General features: G+C 40.0%; 1 protein-coding gene across 5 annotated transcripts; it reads right to left on the reverse strand.

Annotated features, from left to right (window-relative positions):
- Positions 1-2,824: 2,824 nt before the first annotated feature.
- Positions 2,825-17,157, reverse strand: LOC113035906 (von Willebrand factor A domain-containing protein 5A-like). 5 transcript variants are annotated; one of them, XM_026191770.2, is made up of 21 exons: positions 17,012-17,157; positions 16,375-16,422; positions 16,047-16,249; positions 15,735-15,957; positions 14,375-14,541; positions 14,177-14,291; positions 13,871-14,046; positions 13,690-13,778; positions 13,400-13,544; positions 12,950-13,029; positions 12,673-12,787; positions 12,413-12,571; positions 12,213-12,316; positions 11,871-12,079; positions 11,758-11,790; positions 8,678-8,704; positions 7,756-7,794; positions 6,010-6,057; positions 3,547-3,695; positions 3,253-3,376; positions 2,825-3,137 (listed from the first exon to the last, which is right to left on the reverse strand). In XM_026191770.2, exons 2-21 carry the CDS (start codon positions 16,412-16,414, stop codon positions 3,058-3,060), a joined length of 2,325 nt encoding a protein of 774 aa, XP_026047555.2. In that variant the 5' UTR covers positions 16,415-16,422; positions 17,012-17,157; the 3' UTR covers positions 2,825-3,057. The 5 variants fall into 5 exon arrangements, with proteins under 5 accessions (XP_026047555.2, XP_080144578.1, XP_080144579.1 ...); XM_080288452.1 differs by lacking the exon at positions 8,678-8,704; XM_080288453.1 differs by lacking the exon at positions 6,010-6,057.

Raw genomic sequence — 17,157 nt, forward strand, 5'->3', positions numbered from 1 at the left:
ATAATATTCCCTTTATTTATGATTAGTAATCTTTATCTTTAGAGGTGTGGGTGACAGTTTTAGTGTTTGCTTTAAAAAACAAAAACAAAAAACAACAAAAACTCAAAACAAAAACTTGAAATATATATATTCTATATACATATATAGAGATGCTCACTCCTGATTGGACACTGAGCTGAAGAAAAGAGAAGTTGGGAAGATGCTCAACAGAAGGAGATGGAAAGCAAAAAAATAGGAGAAGAGAGACACAGAGATAAGAGAAAATTGGAATCTGTTTGATCACCTGCTGGAAAAATAAAAACAAGCCAAAAAAAAAAAAAAGGGAAATAACACAGTAGCGAAACCACAGCAAAAACCAACATAAGCACAAGTTATAGTAAATAATAAATATCTCCACATCCCGGAAGGGGCCTGATCAAGCCACAGGGGCCACCGGGAGTGAGCCAGTATATCCATATATTCTCCTCTCAGCCCTTCTGCCCAAAATGGCGAACAGAGAAAAGGGGTGTGAAGACCCCATAACTCACTCCGCCCACTCATTTGTGATGTTGCTGTCTGCTGTTCTAAAGTACATTTAAAACATGGGAGGGGTCTACTACTACTACTACTACTACTACTACTGTTACTGCTACTAACACTACTACCAATAATAATAATACATTTACTTTAAAAGCGCCTTTCAAGACACTCAAGGACACTTAACAACAGAATAAAACAAAAAGTAGAATAATGACAAATGACAAATGGCCTGTATTTGTATAGCGCTTTGCTAGTCCCTAAGAACCCCAAAGCGCTTTACACAACCAGTCATCCACCCATTCACACACTGGTGATGGCAAGCTACATTGTAGCCACAGCTGCCCTGGGGCGCACTGACAGAGGCGAGGCTGCCGGACACTGGCGCCACCGGGCCCTCTGACCACCACCAGTAGGCAACGGGTGAAGTGTCTTGCCCAAGGAAAATTTAAAACTGCTGGCTAAGGGTAAACGTAAATTCAGTAAAATTATAATTCACATCGGCAGTAATGATAACCGGTTGCGTCAATTGGAGGTCACCAAAATGAATATTGAATCGTGTGTAACTTTGGAAACAATATTGGAGTCTGTAGTTTTCACCGGTCCCCTCCCCAGTCAGACCAGGAGTGACATATTTAGCCGCGTGTTCTCCTTGCTGGCTGTCTGAGTGGTGTCCAAAAAACGATGTGGGCTTCATAGATAATTGGGAAACTTTCCAGAGGAAACCCGGTCTTGTTAGGAGAGACAACATTCCTTAGATGGAGCCGCTCTCATTTCTAGAAATTTATTTCTAAATAAAATTTATTAAACACATATTTAAAACATGACTATCCAGAGTTGGGACCAAGAAGCAGACTTGCAGTCTTACATGCCTCTCTTCTCAAAACCCCGGAGTCATACTAACTATCAGAATCCTTGAAGCACAGGCCGAGTGCTATGAGATTGACTCTAAGATCACAACCTGATTAAAAACAGAATCTAACATAAACATTCTTGAGATTATGGGATGCCAAAAAATGTACTTTAAAACAAGATCTTCTTGTTTCATTGGGACAGTAAAGTCCCATAAGAAAGAATAGGCATACCTGTGTAAGAACAGGTATCACTGCTATGGAGTTTAATGTTTTACATGCAGACTCAGGGCTGCTAGTCTCCTCTCGGCATTTAAACATTGGTAATTTAGAAACTCACAGTTCAACAGCACAACACTGTGTTTCCTTTTTACATCAAACATTTCTTTCAGCCATCTGTTTTTATCAGTGGATACATGACTAACTTTTATTCAATAGCCACAAATTACACAAATCCAAGATTAAATATTTTATTTATCAAAGACATGTGATTACACATTCATACAAGGAGCTAAGCACAGTGTAAGAAAAACTTTATAAAATAATAATAAATGTTTTATAAAAATCATATTCTCTGATGATCACATTACACGTGTCACATCTGTTTTTTGTTTTTTTCACTTTGGACTGAACATGGTAACGCCTGGACCTAAAATATCAGGGCTGATTTTTTTGTCCCAGTCCAGGCCTGCAGCCCTCCGTTAAGAAACCATGTTCTGATCTCATTTCCACATTGATACAACCGTGATGAGTTTATTTTAGTACGCTTTCATTGAATCCGTTTGATCTTTATTTAAGGTCATTGGTTGGATACTTATCTGTAAAAATCAGAAACTCACTCGATCAAATTGTTAAGTGGTTGAGCAGGCTGATCCACAGCTGAGCCGAGCATCCCTGTACACCAGACCGTTACAGCAGTTTGCTGGTTTGATTTGTCTTGATGGCTCACACCTGTTGCATAGTGAGTTTCAGTTTCTACCTTCTGGGCAAAGGTTCCTGGTTTCAAAATGTAAAACATGGAGGTTTGAAAATAGCTTTGTTGTAGCCGCCATTATTCAGATGAACAAGTTATAGTTTGTTTGTGGTTGTATTAAGAGTATGTGATGGATGGCTCATGACTGCAGAACAAATCTAGCTATGCATTCCCTCTGCTGGCCTTGATTTCACTCGCTGTGAGACATGGCTGATGATGAGGTCCCATTTGTTAGTGGAAATTATGTCCAGCTGTTTACTTACATGACATGAACTAAAAAATGAAAGATATGCATTGGAATAAGGAAGAATTTTGCTTCACTATGACTTTGAATTTAAGCTGCATATTTTCCTCAACCATGATTAAAAAATGTGTTGAAAGACAGAACTGGCCAGGTGTGTTGGTCTTTTTAAATATTTTAAAATTAAATTATTTATTTTTTTCATGGTGACTCATTAGAAGGAATGATGGGTCCAAACTCATGTGTGTTTTTATTTGTTTAATATTTGATGCTTTCAAGCAAACAGCAACATTAAAGTTAGAATAGAAAAGCAATCATCTCTGGTACTCTTACAAAGCTGACTTTGGACACATGCAGCATAAAATAAGGCACATTAGATAATAAAGTTGGACGATGCAAAGATTAATGTGGATGAAGTATGAAGTAAATCTGCTTCTGTGTATGAATCATAAAGAAGTTGTTAGTTTATAAAAAACTCAGAGGCCAAGGGCAGTTTTTTGCACACTGCAACCCAACAATATATTTCCAGCTTCCACACACTCTGTCACAGACGGTGCTGGAAATAAAAGGAAACACAAAATAAAATATTCAATTAGCATCTTAACAACTGACCGACTGTAGCAACTCAGTATAACCATCACAAACTGAATGCTTATTTTTGTGTTTACTACCTTTTTGCGCACTGAGCCATGATACAGCCTTTGCAGCCAGAAGCTCCCACTCGTCCTTTGCATCCATCTTGAAACCATGAAGCCAGATCAGAGCCAGAATGGTGGCCCACACTTCACTGCTGGCCTAGCGTATAGAATCAGAAGTCATGTAGTTAAATATTAAATTAAGTGAGGCAGCATGCAGATGTTCGTTAACATGAGTGTGTAATTTTGAAAATTCACTTTTGAAACCATTTTAATGAATACGTTACAAACACCCACTATTACTGTGTTATTATTTATTTAATAGCCCACCTTTTCAGGCTTTGACTTTTCCACCTCCTCGTTGGTCTTTCTCAGTGCAGCAGCCAGAGCTGGATCAAGCAGCCAGCAGCCAGACGCCTTCTGGAGGGAGACTAACTGTAGCAAAGGGTCTCTGAGTGGCTTCTTAGCAGGTGGAAATTCTTTATCCGGCAGTTGTGAAGAGGAAAATTTAGAGGAAAAGTTACATAATAAAATGCCCTTCCTGGGTGGAATTGAAAGCAATATTTAAAATAATGTGCTGAGTTAAGTAAGAAAATAGTTCTAATGATTTGGTTCCACATGTTGCAATATATGTGTCATATTTAGAGTTGTTATTATTTCTAATTGGGCAATTAAAAGAACAATATTTAACAAAAGACGTCAGCTTTGACAACCAGATATATTTCATAACTTTTTGGATATTTGATGATTTCTTTTCTCGTGGAACCAGTTCCCAGTTTGGATTTGGGAGACACACACCCTCCCTACATTTAGGATTAGGCTTAAACCTTTCCTTTTTGATAAAGCATATAGTTAGCGCTGGATCAGGTGATCCTGAATCCTCCCTCAGTTATGCTATGTCTAGGCTGCTGGGAGATTCCCATTATGCATTGAGTATTTCTTCTTCAGTCACCCTTTTCACTCCCTATGTGTTTATACACCTCTCTGCATTGAATTATTCTTCCTCTCTGGCTCTCTTTCACAGCGTGTCTTTGTCCTGTCTTCCTACCCTCACTCCAGACTGTCGCAGCAGATGGTGACACCTCCATGAGCCTGGGTCTGCTGGAAGTTTCTTCCTGTTAATATGGAGTTTTTCTTTCCCACTGTCACCAAAGCGCTTCCTTATATGGGGTAATATGATTATTGGGAGTTTTCTCTGGATTTTTTTGTATTATTGTACCTTACATTATAAAACACCTTGCGGCAACTGTTGTTATGATTTGGCCTTATATAAATAAAATCAAATTGAACTGAATTTAGTTATGGCATCTGACAGTGGACTCCTCTTTGTTCTGCTAGACAATAGTATTGTATTGTTCATAACAGTACACATATTAAAGGAAGTGCACTACAGTAGTTTGAATCATATGTATCCACATGTATCTAACAGATTCTAATTTGTGATTGTAAATGATGAGTCTTCTTGACATGCACAACTTAATTACTGAATTCTACCAGGTTCTGTCCTGGGACCAATACTTTTTGCGTAATACTTGCTTCGTTTAGGCGGAATTATTAGAAAACAATTAATGCATTTTTATCACTTTGCAGATGACCCTCAGCTTTATTAACCATGAAATCAGAAGACACAAATCAACTAGTTTAACTACAGAAATGTCTTACAGATATTAAGGTCTAGGTGTCAGGAGTAGTGTCGTGGACGAGAGAAGGAGGACCCAATCGCCGGACTCACAGGCAGGTAGGTGAAGGTGGATGTTTATTGCCGAAGGAGTGAGCATACAGTACAGAGGGAGGAAAATGGCTGGCTGGCTGGCTGGCTGACTGACTGAATGAACGAATGAACGAACAAAGGACTGGCTGGCTAATTGAACATACAGACGACACTAACATCAGACGTACATCAATGACACGACAGTGAATGAGTGGAAACAGAGGGCTTAAATACACAGACTGATGAGGATGATAATGAGAGGCCGGTGAGTACACAGCTGAACATAATCTGGCTAATGACACGAGACGAGCTGACACAGGAAAAGCAGGAAGTGAGAACATGGAAGTGGCAAAATAAACTGAACATGAACAAAACTGAAAACACTGGGTCACCGACCCAGGAACCCTGACACTAGGTAACTTTTAATAAGTCCTAAAAAACCTAGAAACATGGTGTCTAACCAGACACTTATTTTGATGGTATTAACTTGGCTTCCAGTAAAGTGTGGGAAATTTTACCAGGATATGTCCTTCAATGCACATATTAATCAAATATGTAGGACTGCCTTATTGCAATGTGTCTAACAAACAAAAACATTATGTGTAAGAGTGATACTAAAAAATTAGTTTATGTATTTATTACTTCTAGGCTACACTATTGTAATTCATTATTGTAGATCACTTTTAAAAATGTCTGAAAAATCCTCAGTTGATCCAGAACGTTGCAGTGAGAGTACAAACAGGAACTATGAAAGACAGAGCATATTTCTCTCATATTATCTTCTATTCATTGTCTTCAGAATTTAATTTAAAATCCTTTCCTTCATATAGAGTGAGGAGAACTTTCAGTGAAAACATTCCTTTATGATAAAGCTCATAAGTTTGGGCTGAAGCAGATGACTTTGAACAATCGCTTAGCAATGCTGCAATAGGCTACCGGGGGGCTACCTATGATGTTTCTGTTTATTATTAGGAAAAATGAACCACGCTGGCTGTCTCTTTTATAGTTTGCCACACACTAAAAACAACAATTAAGAGTACAAAAGCACCAATTATACATAAAAAAGAAGTCAAAACAGATACCTCCATCCATGCTGTACAAACAGCAAAAATCCATGAGACATCTGTCTTCTGTTTTTTCAAAGGAAACACAACAGTAAGCACACCAGATATTCTTAGTTCTATAATTCTAATCCAAATGCAAACAAAATTAAAACATGTATCTTTCATTGCACACTAAATTCAGTAGCAAGGTTAACTGATGTGCAATCTCATTGCACTTGTCTGACTGGAATTGAATTATCTTAATTGCTCATGTGTAGCATGCCAGACTAAATCTGTCTGTATCCACCGTCACAAGTGTAACTCAATTAACTTGCAGTAATCCCAATACTGACTAACTACTAGAAGACAAAACCAACCCTAGGCAGTACTGAAATGTTTAAAATCATCCTATATACTTTACAACAAAATAGTTATTTGCAGATAAAATCTCTAATAGCCAGTTAAAAATAATAAATTAATGCTTTAATTAAACTATTTGAGAGAAAATCAATCTTTACACATCCTTACACAGCCTGTAACTGGGGTTTTCCTGGTGTGATAGACCCCAGCCTCTATGGATCTTGTGCTCAGAACTTGTTCCTGTGGTGCCATGATTAGTGCCTCTGTGCTGTCTTTCAGTCCAGCTTTGTCCAGCCCCTCGTAGAAGTGCCTGATTTCGATGTCAGCCACTTCCTCTATCTGCCAGTTGTTCATACTGTGCAGGGGACTGTCCTTCCATGATAGTTCCTCCTCTTTCTTTGGTTTCTGCTGCCTGAGGTATTCACTGAGCACATGGTTGGTTTTGGCCATCTTCTTGGTGTACTCGTGGATGTTCGTTGTCTTATCCTGGACTGTGGTACTGACACTCAACAGTCCCCTGCCTCCTTCCTTCCGCTTAGCATACAGCCTCAGGGTGCTGAACTTGGTGTCAGAACCATCCATGCAGGGTCAGGAGTTTCCTGGTCTTGATGTCAGTGGCTTCTATATCCTTCTTTGGCCAACTTATTATCCCAGCAAGGTACCCGATGACCGTCAAGGCCTAGGTGTTGATAGCCTGGATCTTGTTCTTACCATTTAGTTGACTCTTCAGGACTTGACTGACCCTCTGCAGGTACTTGGTGGTTTCAGCTTTCCTAGCAGCCTCTCCACGGCTCCCATTTGCCTGTGGGATCCCCAGGTACTTGTACCTGTCCTCTATGTCTGCAATGTTGACTTCTTGTAGTTCGATCCCCTCAGTTCTGACTACCTTCCCTCTCTTTGTTGTCATCTGATTACACTTCTCCAGTCCAAATGAAATTCCTCTGTCACTGCTGTATATCTTGGTGGTGTGGATCAGTGAATTGATATCTCGTTCACTCTAGGCATACAGCTTGATGTGATCCATGCACAGGAGGTGGCTGACAACTGCTCCATTCTGTAGTTGGTATCTGTAACCAGTATTGTCAGTGATCTCACTGAGGGGGTTCAGGTCTAAGCTGAACAGCAGTGGGGACAGATCATCCATCTCCTTGGTAGATCCCGCACCTGATGGTGACTTGTGCTATTGGCTTGAAGTTAGTCTCTAGTGTTGTTCGCCACATCCACATAGAGTTCCTGATGAAGGCTCTTAGGGTCCTGTTGATCTGAGCCATGTGCCTACTCATCTTTGCCGCTATGATGCCTGAACAGAAGCTTCCATGTGGTAGGAATGCAGGTTATGTCCAGTAGTTGGATGGGCCCGGTCCCTTCTACAAACAGCTACACATTTACGTAGATGTACAGATGTGTCATTTAGGTTTTACTTACCTGCTTCAATTTCCTCAAACATCGCCGCGGAGTCACACACTATAACGTAAAATAGAGTCAGTACATTTCTTAAGAATTTGTTAAGGAACACTAACTTACTGATTTGTTGATATACAAATACAAAACAATAGTATAAAAGTATGTAAATGTACATCACTGTCACCTTTCTAATCAGAATCTTGATTTCTTGTAACAAATATTTTAAAGTCAATGTCATTTATTGCTTTTGGATCATCTGAACCTGACTCAGATATTCTGCTCTTAAATTTATCATCGTACTCTTTTTATTCACATTCATCTGTCTGACAAAAACAGATTAATATTTCATCTTAACATGTAATGTCTCCACATCATACTACGTTTCTGGCTTCCGAGAGTCTTACAGCAGGTTAGAATATTACTACAATATTTAAACTGTATTTAAATCTACATGTTGATAAACACCACCTATATTTAATCATTCAAGTTCAGACACATTGGCTCATTTAAAGGGTCTTTTTCATTATTTTTACTCTTTTGTGCAGTAGAGAAGAAAATGGCTCTTTATGGAAGGAACTACATGATCACATATTTAATATATTACATTTCTAATTATTTAATAATTCAAAAAAGTTAGTTTCACAGGAAGGAATTGCAGCTTGATTATGACGCTAATATGGAAATGTTGGGAAAATTAGACATTTCATTTGCTGTTTAGATCAGTACGTTTATGGCTTCTGAGGTCATTATCATGACCTGCAACTTATCATAAATGGTAGTAAAAAATACCCCAAATACAACAACTGGGAAAATAAATACTGCAGCAACTGTGCAGTGAATGTTTGACATTTAACATTTCAAATACAAATATGTTGGTTTCTTTGTTTTTATTTTAGAAATGCACATGTGTGTAGATGTGTGTTGTCACTCAGCTTCTACTTACTAATCGTGGATGGAGCAGCCCTGACCGCTATGAAAAAAAAAAGTCAGGTTGAGGGTGAACATATAAGAGAGAAATAAAACCTGGCATTACCACACCGTTGATCTTTAAAATGTATAAATCAACCTTAAACAGGTTGAGGTTATCAGGTGAAGACTTCACTTTGTAACACAGCACATTACAAAGGCTGTCACAGCAAATACTGCAGCTATTTGCATACAGTATTCAAATGAATTCATCCTCTATACGGTTGCCATTTGCCTGTGGGATTTCCAGGTATTTGCAATGTTGCATTCTCATAGTTTGATCCAATCAGTCTTCTTTACTATCTGACTACACCTCTCAAATCCAAATGACATTTCAATGTCATTACTGTATACCCTGGTGATTGGTGAATCAATGTCACGTTCACTCTTGGCATACAGCTTGATGTCATCCATGTACAGGAGGTGGTGTGACGATTGCTCTGTTCCATAGTCGGTATCCAGCCAGTCTTGTCAATGATCTCACTGAGGGTGTTCAGGCGTATGCAGAAAAGCAGTAGGAACAGTGCATCTCTTTGGTAGATCCCACACTTGTTGGTGACTTGTGCTTTGGGCTTGAAGTTGGTCTCTACTGTTGTACACCACATCCCTATTGAGTTTCTGATGAAGGCTCTTAGGGTCCTGTTGAGCTTGTATAGATCTAGGCATTACAGGATCCAGCTGTGGGGCATCGCGTCATAGGCCTTCTTATAATCAATCCAGGCAGTGCACATGTTGATAAGCCTAGTGTTGCAGTCTCGGGTGACTGCTCTGTCAACCAGTAGCTGGTGTTTCGCTCCTCTGGTATTCCTGTCTATTCCTTTTTGTGCCCCACTCATGTATTGATCCATGTTCCTATTCATCTTTGCCACTATGATGCCTGACAGGAGCTTCCATGTGGTACTGAGGCAGGTTAACGGCCAGTAGTTGGATGGGACTGGTTTCTCCTGGGGGTCCTTGGGAATCAGGCCTTTGTTTAGCCATTACAAGTGTCATTGACTAGTAGCTGGTTCATTTGTGCAGCCAGACGCACATGGAGTGCAGTCAGCTTCTTCAGCCAGCCAATTTTACACACACGTGTGTGTGTGTATGTGTGTGTGTAGAAGTACTTGTACTGTGTTTGCAATGGTAAAAAACCTTGAACTCCCCGAGCGAAACAGGGGAACGATAGTGTGCGGTAGGGCTGCCACAATTAGTCGACTAGTCACGATTACGTTGACTATCAAAATCGTTGACGAGTAATTTAATAGTCAGCGCGTCGTTTGAAGCTTTGTAAGATCACAAAAGACGCAGGAATGAGTAGTAGGATTTAAGAGTGTAATAACGGACTGAAACAAAAGATGGCAGCACTGCATGTACAAGGATGCCAGCTGCCGTTAAACCCCGAAGAAGAAGAAGCTGTGTCCCAGAATTCATAGCGCAGCCCAGCTCAGTTTCCAACAATGGCGGCAGCTAGTTAGTTTTATTATTACTCTTATTATTCTTTCTGGGTCACAAAATAAACGTTTAACATATTTTCAGGCGAGAATGTAGCTGTGTAAACCTCAAATATCTGCTCAGTTTATCAAGACACCACATATTTTCAAAAGCGCTCCGACGTTTTCGGAGACGTCTGTTACCCACCAGCTCGATAGCTAGCGGGGGGGCAAGGCTCACTAGCGCCGTGAGAACACCGGACTCCCTGCAAATTGTTTTCAAACCCACCGCCGTCTTTCACTACTCAGGTTAAACATACATAAGTCACTTAGATAACTTTAAAATGTTATTGTTTGGCTTTTTTTTTTGTATTTTATTTGTTCCTGAGTAAATCAGTTTGGCTGAGGTTCAAGTTATAGTTTTACACAGCTGAATAAACGTCAAGCAGACAACTGATTATCAGAAGTGTGAGATACTCGAGAATATACTCCGGTGTCCTGTTATATTTTAGATAGCAAGGAGTTTATTAAACTTCACCGAAACAATCTGCAAATTTCATTAAAATTTAACAAACTATCATCTTGTCTTTATTTTTAGTTAGCACAGACCTTAAGCACTCAAAGCTGTAAGCTAATGATAGTTATATAAGAGCAGATGCTGTTGGTGCAATAAGCTGTAGTTTTACGTCCAATGGATGATGATCTGATTAGTCGACTAATCGCAAAAATAATCGGTGACTAGTCGACTATCAAAATAATTGTTTGTGGCAGCCCTAGTGTGCAGCCACTAATAAGATAAGATAAGATTTAAAACAAAGATTTAAGCACCAAATAGGGTAAATTGAAAATGCCATTTGAAGTCTCCAAATATAGAGCTTCTCTTTTTTATGTAATATACATATAAATTCCCCACTAGTTTTGAGGGCAGTCTAGCCTTCAAGCTCAGGTGCTTTACATAGTATCTTTGCTGTTCCCAGGACTGTGCTCTTCTGGACAGAGAGCTCAAATAATGTTCCTGGGATCTGCTGGAGCCACTCACCTATCTTGGGGGTCACTGCACTGAGTGCTCCGATTACCATGGTTATTATACTAAGTCCTATAAATCTAACATAATAATATAATAGCTCTGTCTTTGGTCAGCAATTTCCAAGGCATCAGGTATGGACAGCTTGCTATACTACTTAGGCATCCCTGTCTTCATCACATCTTTCTGCAGCTCTGATAGTTGGATTAGTTCCCTCCATAATGCCTTGATCTTGGCCTCTAGACTTCTGGTACATGTACTGCTCCTGGTGGCTATTCATCTTGTAGACAACCATCTCACCGATAACTGCTGCCGTGGTGTAGATCATTTAGTTGATTTCAGTGATGGTCACAATAGGCATTGTCTGCACTGCTGCATTCGTATCTTCTAATAGACCCTCAGAGTGTACTTCATGTAATCTTGATAATCAGTCACTGAGGTCACGTTTCTCAGCTTCACCATGAACCTATCTTTCAGAACCACCAACAGGGGCGAGAGGGGGATTTTACACACACACACACACACACGTATGCGTCTAACACTTCATGAGTACTGTGTGTGTGTGTGTGTGTGTAGAAGTACTTGTACTGTGTTTGCAATGGTAAAAAACCTTGTACTCACCAAACGAAGTACAGGAACGATAGACATCAGGCACTGATAAGATAGGATAAGATAAGATAAGAATGCCCCAAGAACAATATGAAGTAGATAGCATTGCTAATTATTCTTGTTACTTGGAATATCTCGGTGCAGAAGAGGTCCTTGAATCTCCTTGTTGTTGTCTGAATTGACAACAATGAAAGCAGTGAAAGAACTGCTCACTCCTGATTGGACACTCAGCTGCACCACCTTCTTTTTTACTTCTTCTTTTTCCTGATTGTTTTCTGCTTCCATCTCTAGCAAGCAAATAAGAGTCCGAGCAGCTAACCTGTGGACTATTAAGCTACAGACAAGAGAAAATATTGGTATGGTGACATGGTCACAATTACCATATCATGTAATTATCATGTTACATGCAAAGTGAACTATTGTAAAGTTATTATCTAATAAATCCAGTAGATTAACAGCTCATTTACCCAGAGTCTGCTGCAGGTCTGAGACTGAAGTGCAGCTGGTTCTCAGAGGGATGACCTGCCAGGCTGTACTTCAGCGTCACACAGCCCTCTGCTGCCTCTGAGCTCTGACACAGAATTACAGTGTCAAATCAATTTTATCTTTTCAAAACATGACAAGCATAAACACAGAGATCTACACTGTGAGAAGATGCTGCTCCTACCTGTCCAGTGAGCTGGGCATAAATTAGTGACCTTTGACCCTGGAAAAGTGATGTGATTGGTGGAGAGAGTACAGTGATAGTGGATCCCTTTGGTAAATCCCATGTAACAGAAACATCTTCCACTGCTGGTTGCAGAGAAAAATGCAGTGACTGCATCACCTGATGAGTACAAAAACTGAAATCATATCTTCTGTCCAATTTTTTTTTTTTTTAAAACACAAATCATTTTTTGCTGTAACTCTTATGAGTCATTGTTTTACTTTTGGTTGCATCCTGTCAGTCCCTGTGATGAACTGAGCGTGACCTCCTCCTTCCTTGGCCATCCCATTGATGAGAGCAGAGCTGGCCCCTTCTCCAATCCCAAAAGAGAAACACCTGCAACACAACAGTTTTCTCTGAGTACACAGAGGACATGTTGGACATTCTGGGAATTGTGTAGATGTAGTTGTTTTTTTCTGGTTTGCGAGAATACAGCAGTTGTTTTAAAAACAGACACACTTGGCATATAGCACATATAATCACATTTTTTTGTTTTACCTGTGGGAACCTGAATTTTTCTTCACCAGATTGATCACTTCTTTGGTGTTCCCCACCTCTCCATCAGTAAAGACAAACAGCTAGAGAGGAGAGTTTACACACAGTTTTTCAACTGCACAAGCTGAAACACAACTCTCTGATATGTAATCAAGTATGCGGTCAGTAAACTGTTTTAACAAGTAAAAACAAAGAGAAGAAGCTTTAAGCAAGAGTGAGAGGAACAGTAGCCACTCAACAGATCAACTCATGTATAATTAGCAGATTATATGAGACTGATACAGGGCTTGATTCATGGTTAACTTACATGTTGGAGTAATGAATGAGAAAAAAGAAAGACTAAAGAATGACATTATTAAAGTGTGTGTGTGTGTGTGTGTGTGTGTGTGTGTGTGTGTGTGTGTGTGTGTGTGTGTGTGTGTGTGTGTGTGTGTGTGTGTGTGTGTGTGTTACCTGTCTAGGCTGAGTGGGGATGCAGGGCTGGCTGTAAATATGTTTGAGCGACTCCAGGATTTCTGTTCCTCCAAGATCAGCCTTCATCTGCTCAACTTTCTTCAGAGCCTCCTCCATGGTCTTCTCACCATACTCTACACTCTTACTGCCATGAGAAACACACAAATGAGATCAAACATAACCTGGAGTTTTGCAGAATCATCCAAAGGCAACATGTTGACTAACAGCAGGGAAGATATCTTATCACACATTTACAGTGATATCACTGAGATCATATGAATATAACTCACGGGAAGATGTGTTCATAACTGGACCCAAAACTGTAAATGTTGAAATAGCAGCCCATTGGTAAGCTCTTCAACAGGAGCAGCAGAGTGTCCTTCAGGGAAGAGGGAGAAGATGATGAGGCCACTGTGTGAGAGGAACAATTTAAGGAAATATTTTGTAACACTAACACCACATCATAAATACCTTGGCACTGCTGATCCGAGTTTCCTTCTGCTCAGTGTTATTCGTAGCACAGTCCATACTTCCAGATCGATCCATTAAGAACACAAACTCTCCACATGAAGCCATTGAAGACATCACAGACTGGGGGAACTCAGGGTACAGACTCACCATCACCACTGGATCACCCATCAGAGAGCCTGAAACACATGAAAAGGACAGAAAAATGTCAAGTTTACATTTCATAATAGCTCCAACACAATTAACTATTAGATTGAAGAAGAACAATTTTTATTTGCAAACTAATGACTTCACTTATTTTTCACTCACCCGGCTCAGCAGAGGCCTGTCCTGCCTCCACCACAGCAGTGGGCTGGTGGGCGTCTTTGTAATAAATCAGCAGTTCAACATCTCTGTCAAACTTGTGTCCTGTAGCCAGCTTGACCTGCACACCACAAACACATTCATATTTATTCATCAGTAACACGTAACAACCACACACAGCAGACACATCAGCACTCTACCTACCGTGGCCTGGGTTTGATCAGTGTTGAGGTACTGCAGAGGGTCCAGGGAGCAGTTGGACTCTACTTTAGAGACTGGACGAGGAGAGGACACTCGGGCAGAAAAAGACAGACTGTAGGGCACCAGAGAGGCTGGAACAGAAGTCACCTGGAATAATGGATCTTCACTATCTGCACACAACATCAGGTTATAAATGCTGTAATTAATGAGGCATAATATAATCAAATAATTTAGGCTGTAAAGACTCTGGTTCACATGGTAGTACAGATAAAATGAGGAAAATAAGCATTTTGCTCAATATAAACAAAACTACTTTACAGCTGTTTTAATTCAAAACAATGAAAAAGTGACAGAAAAGGAATAACTTGACTTTTATGACCTATGGATGGAATAATGAACCATATCGGTAACAAAACACAAACATCATTTTTTGCCTATTCCTTCTTCAGAAAAAACAAAAAATCTGTTAGGGTGATATAAAATTTCATGTCAGCGAGAATTAAATAGTGTTAAGTATATAAACCTCTTTATGATCTAACTTTTGGAAAAAATAAGGGAAACTCCATATAAACACACTCAGTTAAAACCATTTACTGATATAAAATCATGACGAGAGGGAGAGTCTGTGTTTGCACACTGCATCAACCTACTTCCAAAAAAAATTAGAATCTGACAAATGCAGTCCTGTCAAAACTAAACACACCAGTTCCAACAAGGTTTTATGAGGTGTTTGTGCTGATTGGTTTGGTTTTCTCTGACTGTGATGGTCAATCAGTCAAATATCTCCAGTTTTGGGTTTGTTTGTCATCTTTCAAGAAGTCTTGTGATTGGTTTAGGTGCAACTTTGAAAACAAAAGCCATGCTGCCATTTTCTTTTTGAGAAAAGAAGTTTTCTCCTGCAACCCCTAAAAAATAAGCCACACTTGTTCAGTCTTATTCTAATACCTCGAAATCTAACATTTGATATGCTAGCTGAGGCCTGTAGAATCTGAGATACAGCTTTTGGGCTTTTTGTAATTTCTCTGAGGATGCACTAAAGCTTTTCACTGGACTGGAACATTTCTTTTTCACAGCTTTTTATATTTGGTAATCACAATGTGATGAGAAGTGAATCCTTTTTCTTGCAGAATATCAAGTTGAAACTTGACCTAATTATCTTCCAGATTTTTCGCACTGTATGTGTTTTCCTGTATGTGGCAACAGTTTCATATCTGGTTCTGTGTTCACATCTTACAGTAACTGGCAAAGTTGGAAGATGGTTTTTTTTGTGTTCTGTCAGTGGTGTGAAGGTTGGAAGGTGGTTCAAGACTTTGACTGATATAGTTTAAGCATTTCTGGTCCAAGTATTCTGAAGTTGTCCTACCCTGAGGTTGGTATCGAGGGTTGAGCACACCAGGCAGACAGAACCTCAGACCATCATCAGCCTGCACAGCCAGCTCAGTGACGTACTCCAACCTGATGGAGGCGCTCTCTCCTGGAGGCAGACTGCCCACACGCAGAGAGAATATATCTGGACTCTCATCACTCTCCTCCAATAGGAAGGCCTGCTGACCGGAGCTCAGAGCATCATCATACTCCTCACGAGCCTGAAGCACAGGTGACACATGTCAGTGACATTCACTGCGTTTATTTTGAAGCTCACTTATAATCAGGTTATATTTACTGTCCAGCTCACCTTCTGTTTCTCCTTCACCTCAGCTACAATCTGCGTCTGTCCAATCTGAGCGCTGAAATGACAGACAGCAGCATCTCCAGGCAGAGGGAAGACAAAAACAGCCTCTAATGGTTTGTCCTCCTTGTTCTCGTAGTTCAGAGTGGAGACCACTGTAGCCACATGGTCCCTCACCTCCAGCTCCACCTCAATGCTCTTCAGAGGAACTGATAGAAAAATAATATTAGAATAAATACAAACCATACATCAGGGTATTATTATGTGCCATTACAACAACAACAACAAAATCTACATTTGAAGTTGTTTTAATTAACTTCTTTTCCATCAGTACCTGGTTCCTTCTGAAGAGTTAGCAGACCACAGCAATCCATTATCTTACCTGTAAAACAAGAACACTTAATACTGAAACTTTTACACTTTACAAATACGGAACATTCAAAACATATAGCCGCAGTCTGAAATAACGGGTATGTCGACCGTGGGAATAAACGTTCTCCGTTAACTACTTTCTTTTTTAGGCTCTGTGCCTAAAATAAACCTTCATCAAATAAAGGAATCACTGTAAACATGGCGCTTCTGGTCTATTTTTAACCGAAACTCGTAACACAAATTGCTCCTGACCGATTTATGTTTTGAGTACAAGTTGCTTTGGTGATGTAAGCAGCTAAAAGGAGAGTCACTATCGGGAACAGCTCGCTGACGCATTAATCAGGGTTTTTGTAGAGGCCTCGGGTTTTGTTGCAGTCTTGTTTATTATTATAACCAGCCAAGCGTCCCTCTGACCGTGACTTTCACTTTCACATTAAACATGCCGTCTGTTGTATAACCCTGTGGACTTTCTCCACTGCATGACTGTAGACACACATAAACAGTTAGTGCGGAATGTCTGTGTGACAGCGCCCACATGACAGCGATAAGCTTTCAGGTTTTCCTGTCAGTCCAGCTGCTTAAATAACGGACAGACTTACCTCAAAGAATGTACTGATGTTTCCGGTACAGTTTTACTGCAGCCCCCTCCTCTAAATACGTGAAGAATGGTGTTAAAACACGTAATGTTTTCGCTAACAACACTGACCTAACTGAAACAACACACCGGGTATGCTCGATTTTCTTG

Source organism: Astatotilapia calliptera, chromosome 14 (assembly GCF_964374335.1).
Source record: "Astatotilapia calliptera chromosome 14, fAstCal68.1, whole genome shotgun sequence".
Classification (NCBI taxonomy): domain Eukaryota; kingdom Metazoa; phylum Chordata; class Actinopteri; order Cichliformes; family Cichlidae; genus Astatotilapia; species Astatotilapia calliptera.

Bases quoted from the DNA above. Each gene is read 5' to 3' on its own strand.
- LOC113035906 (XM_026191770.2), bottom strand. From the start codon at position 16,414: ATGGATTGCTGTGGTCTGCTAACTCTTCAGAAGGAACCAG. The intron at 15,958-16,046 runs GTGAGCTGGACA...CCTGTGCTTCAG, and splicing joins AGGTGAAGGAGAAACAGAAG to GCTCGTGAGGAGTATGATGA. The intron at 13,030-13,399 runs GTAACACACACA...TCTCCTCTCTAG, and splicing joins TCCCCACTCAGCCTAGACAG to CTGTTTGTCTTTACTGATGG.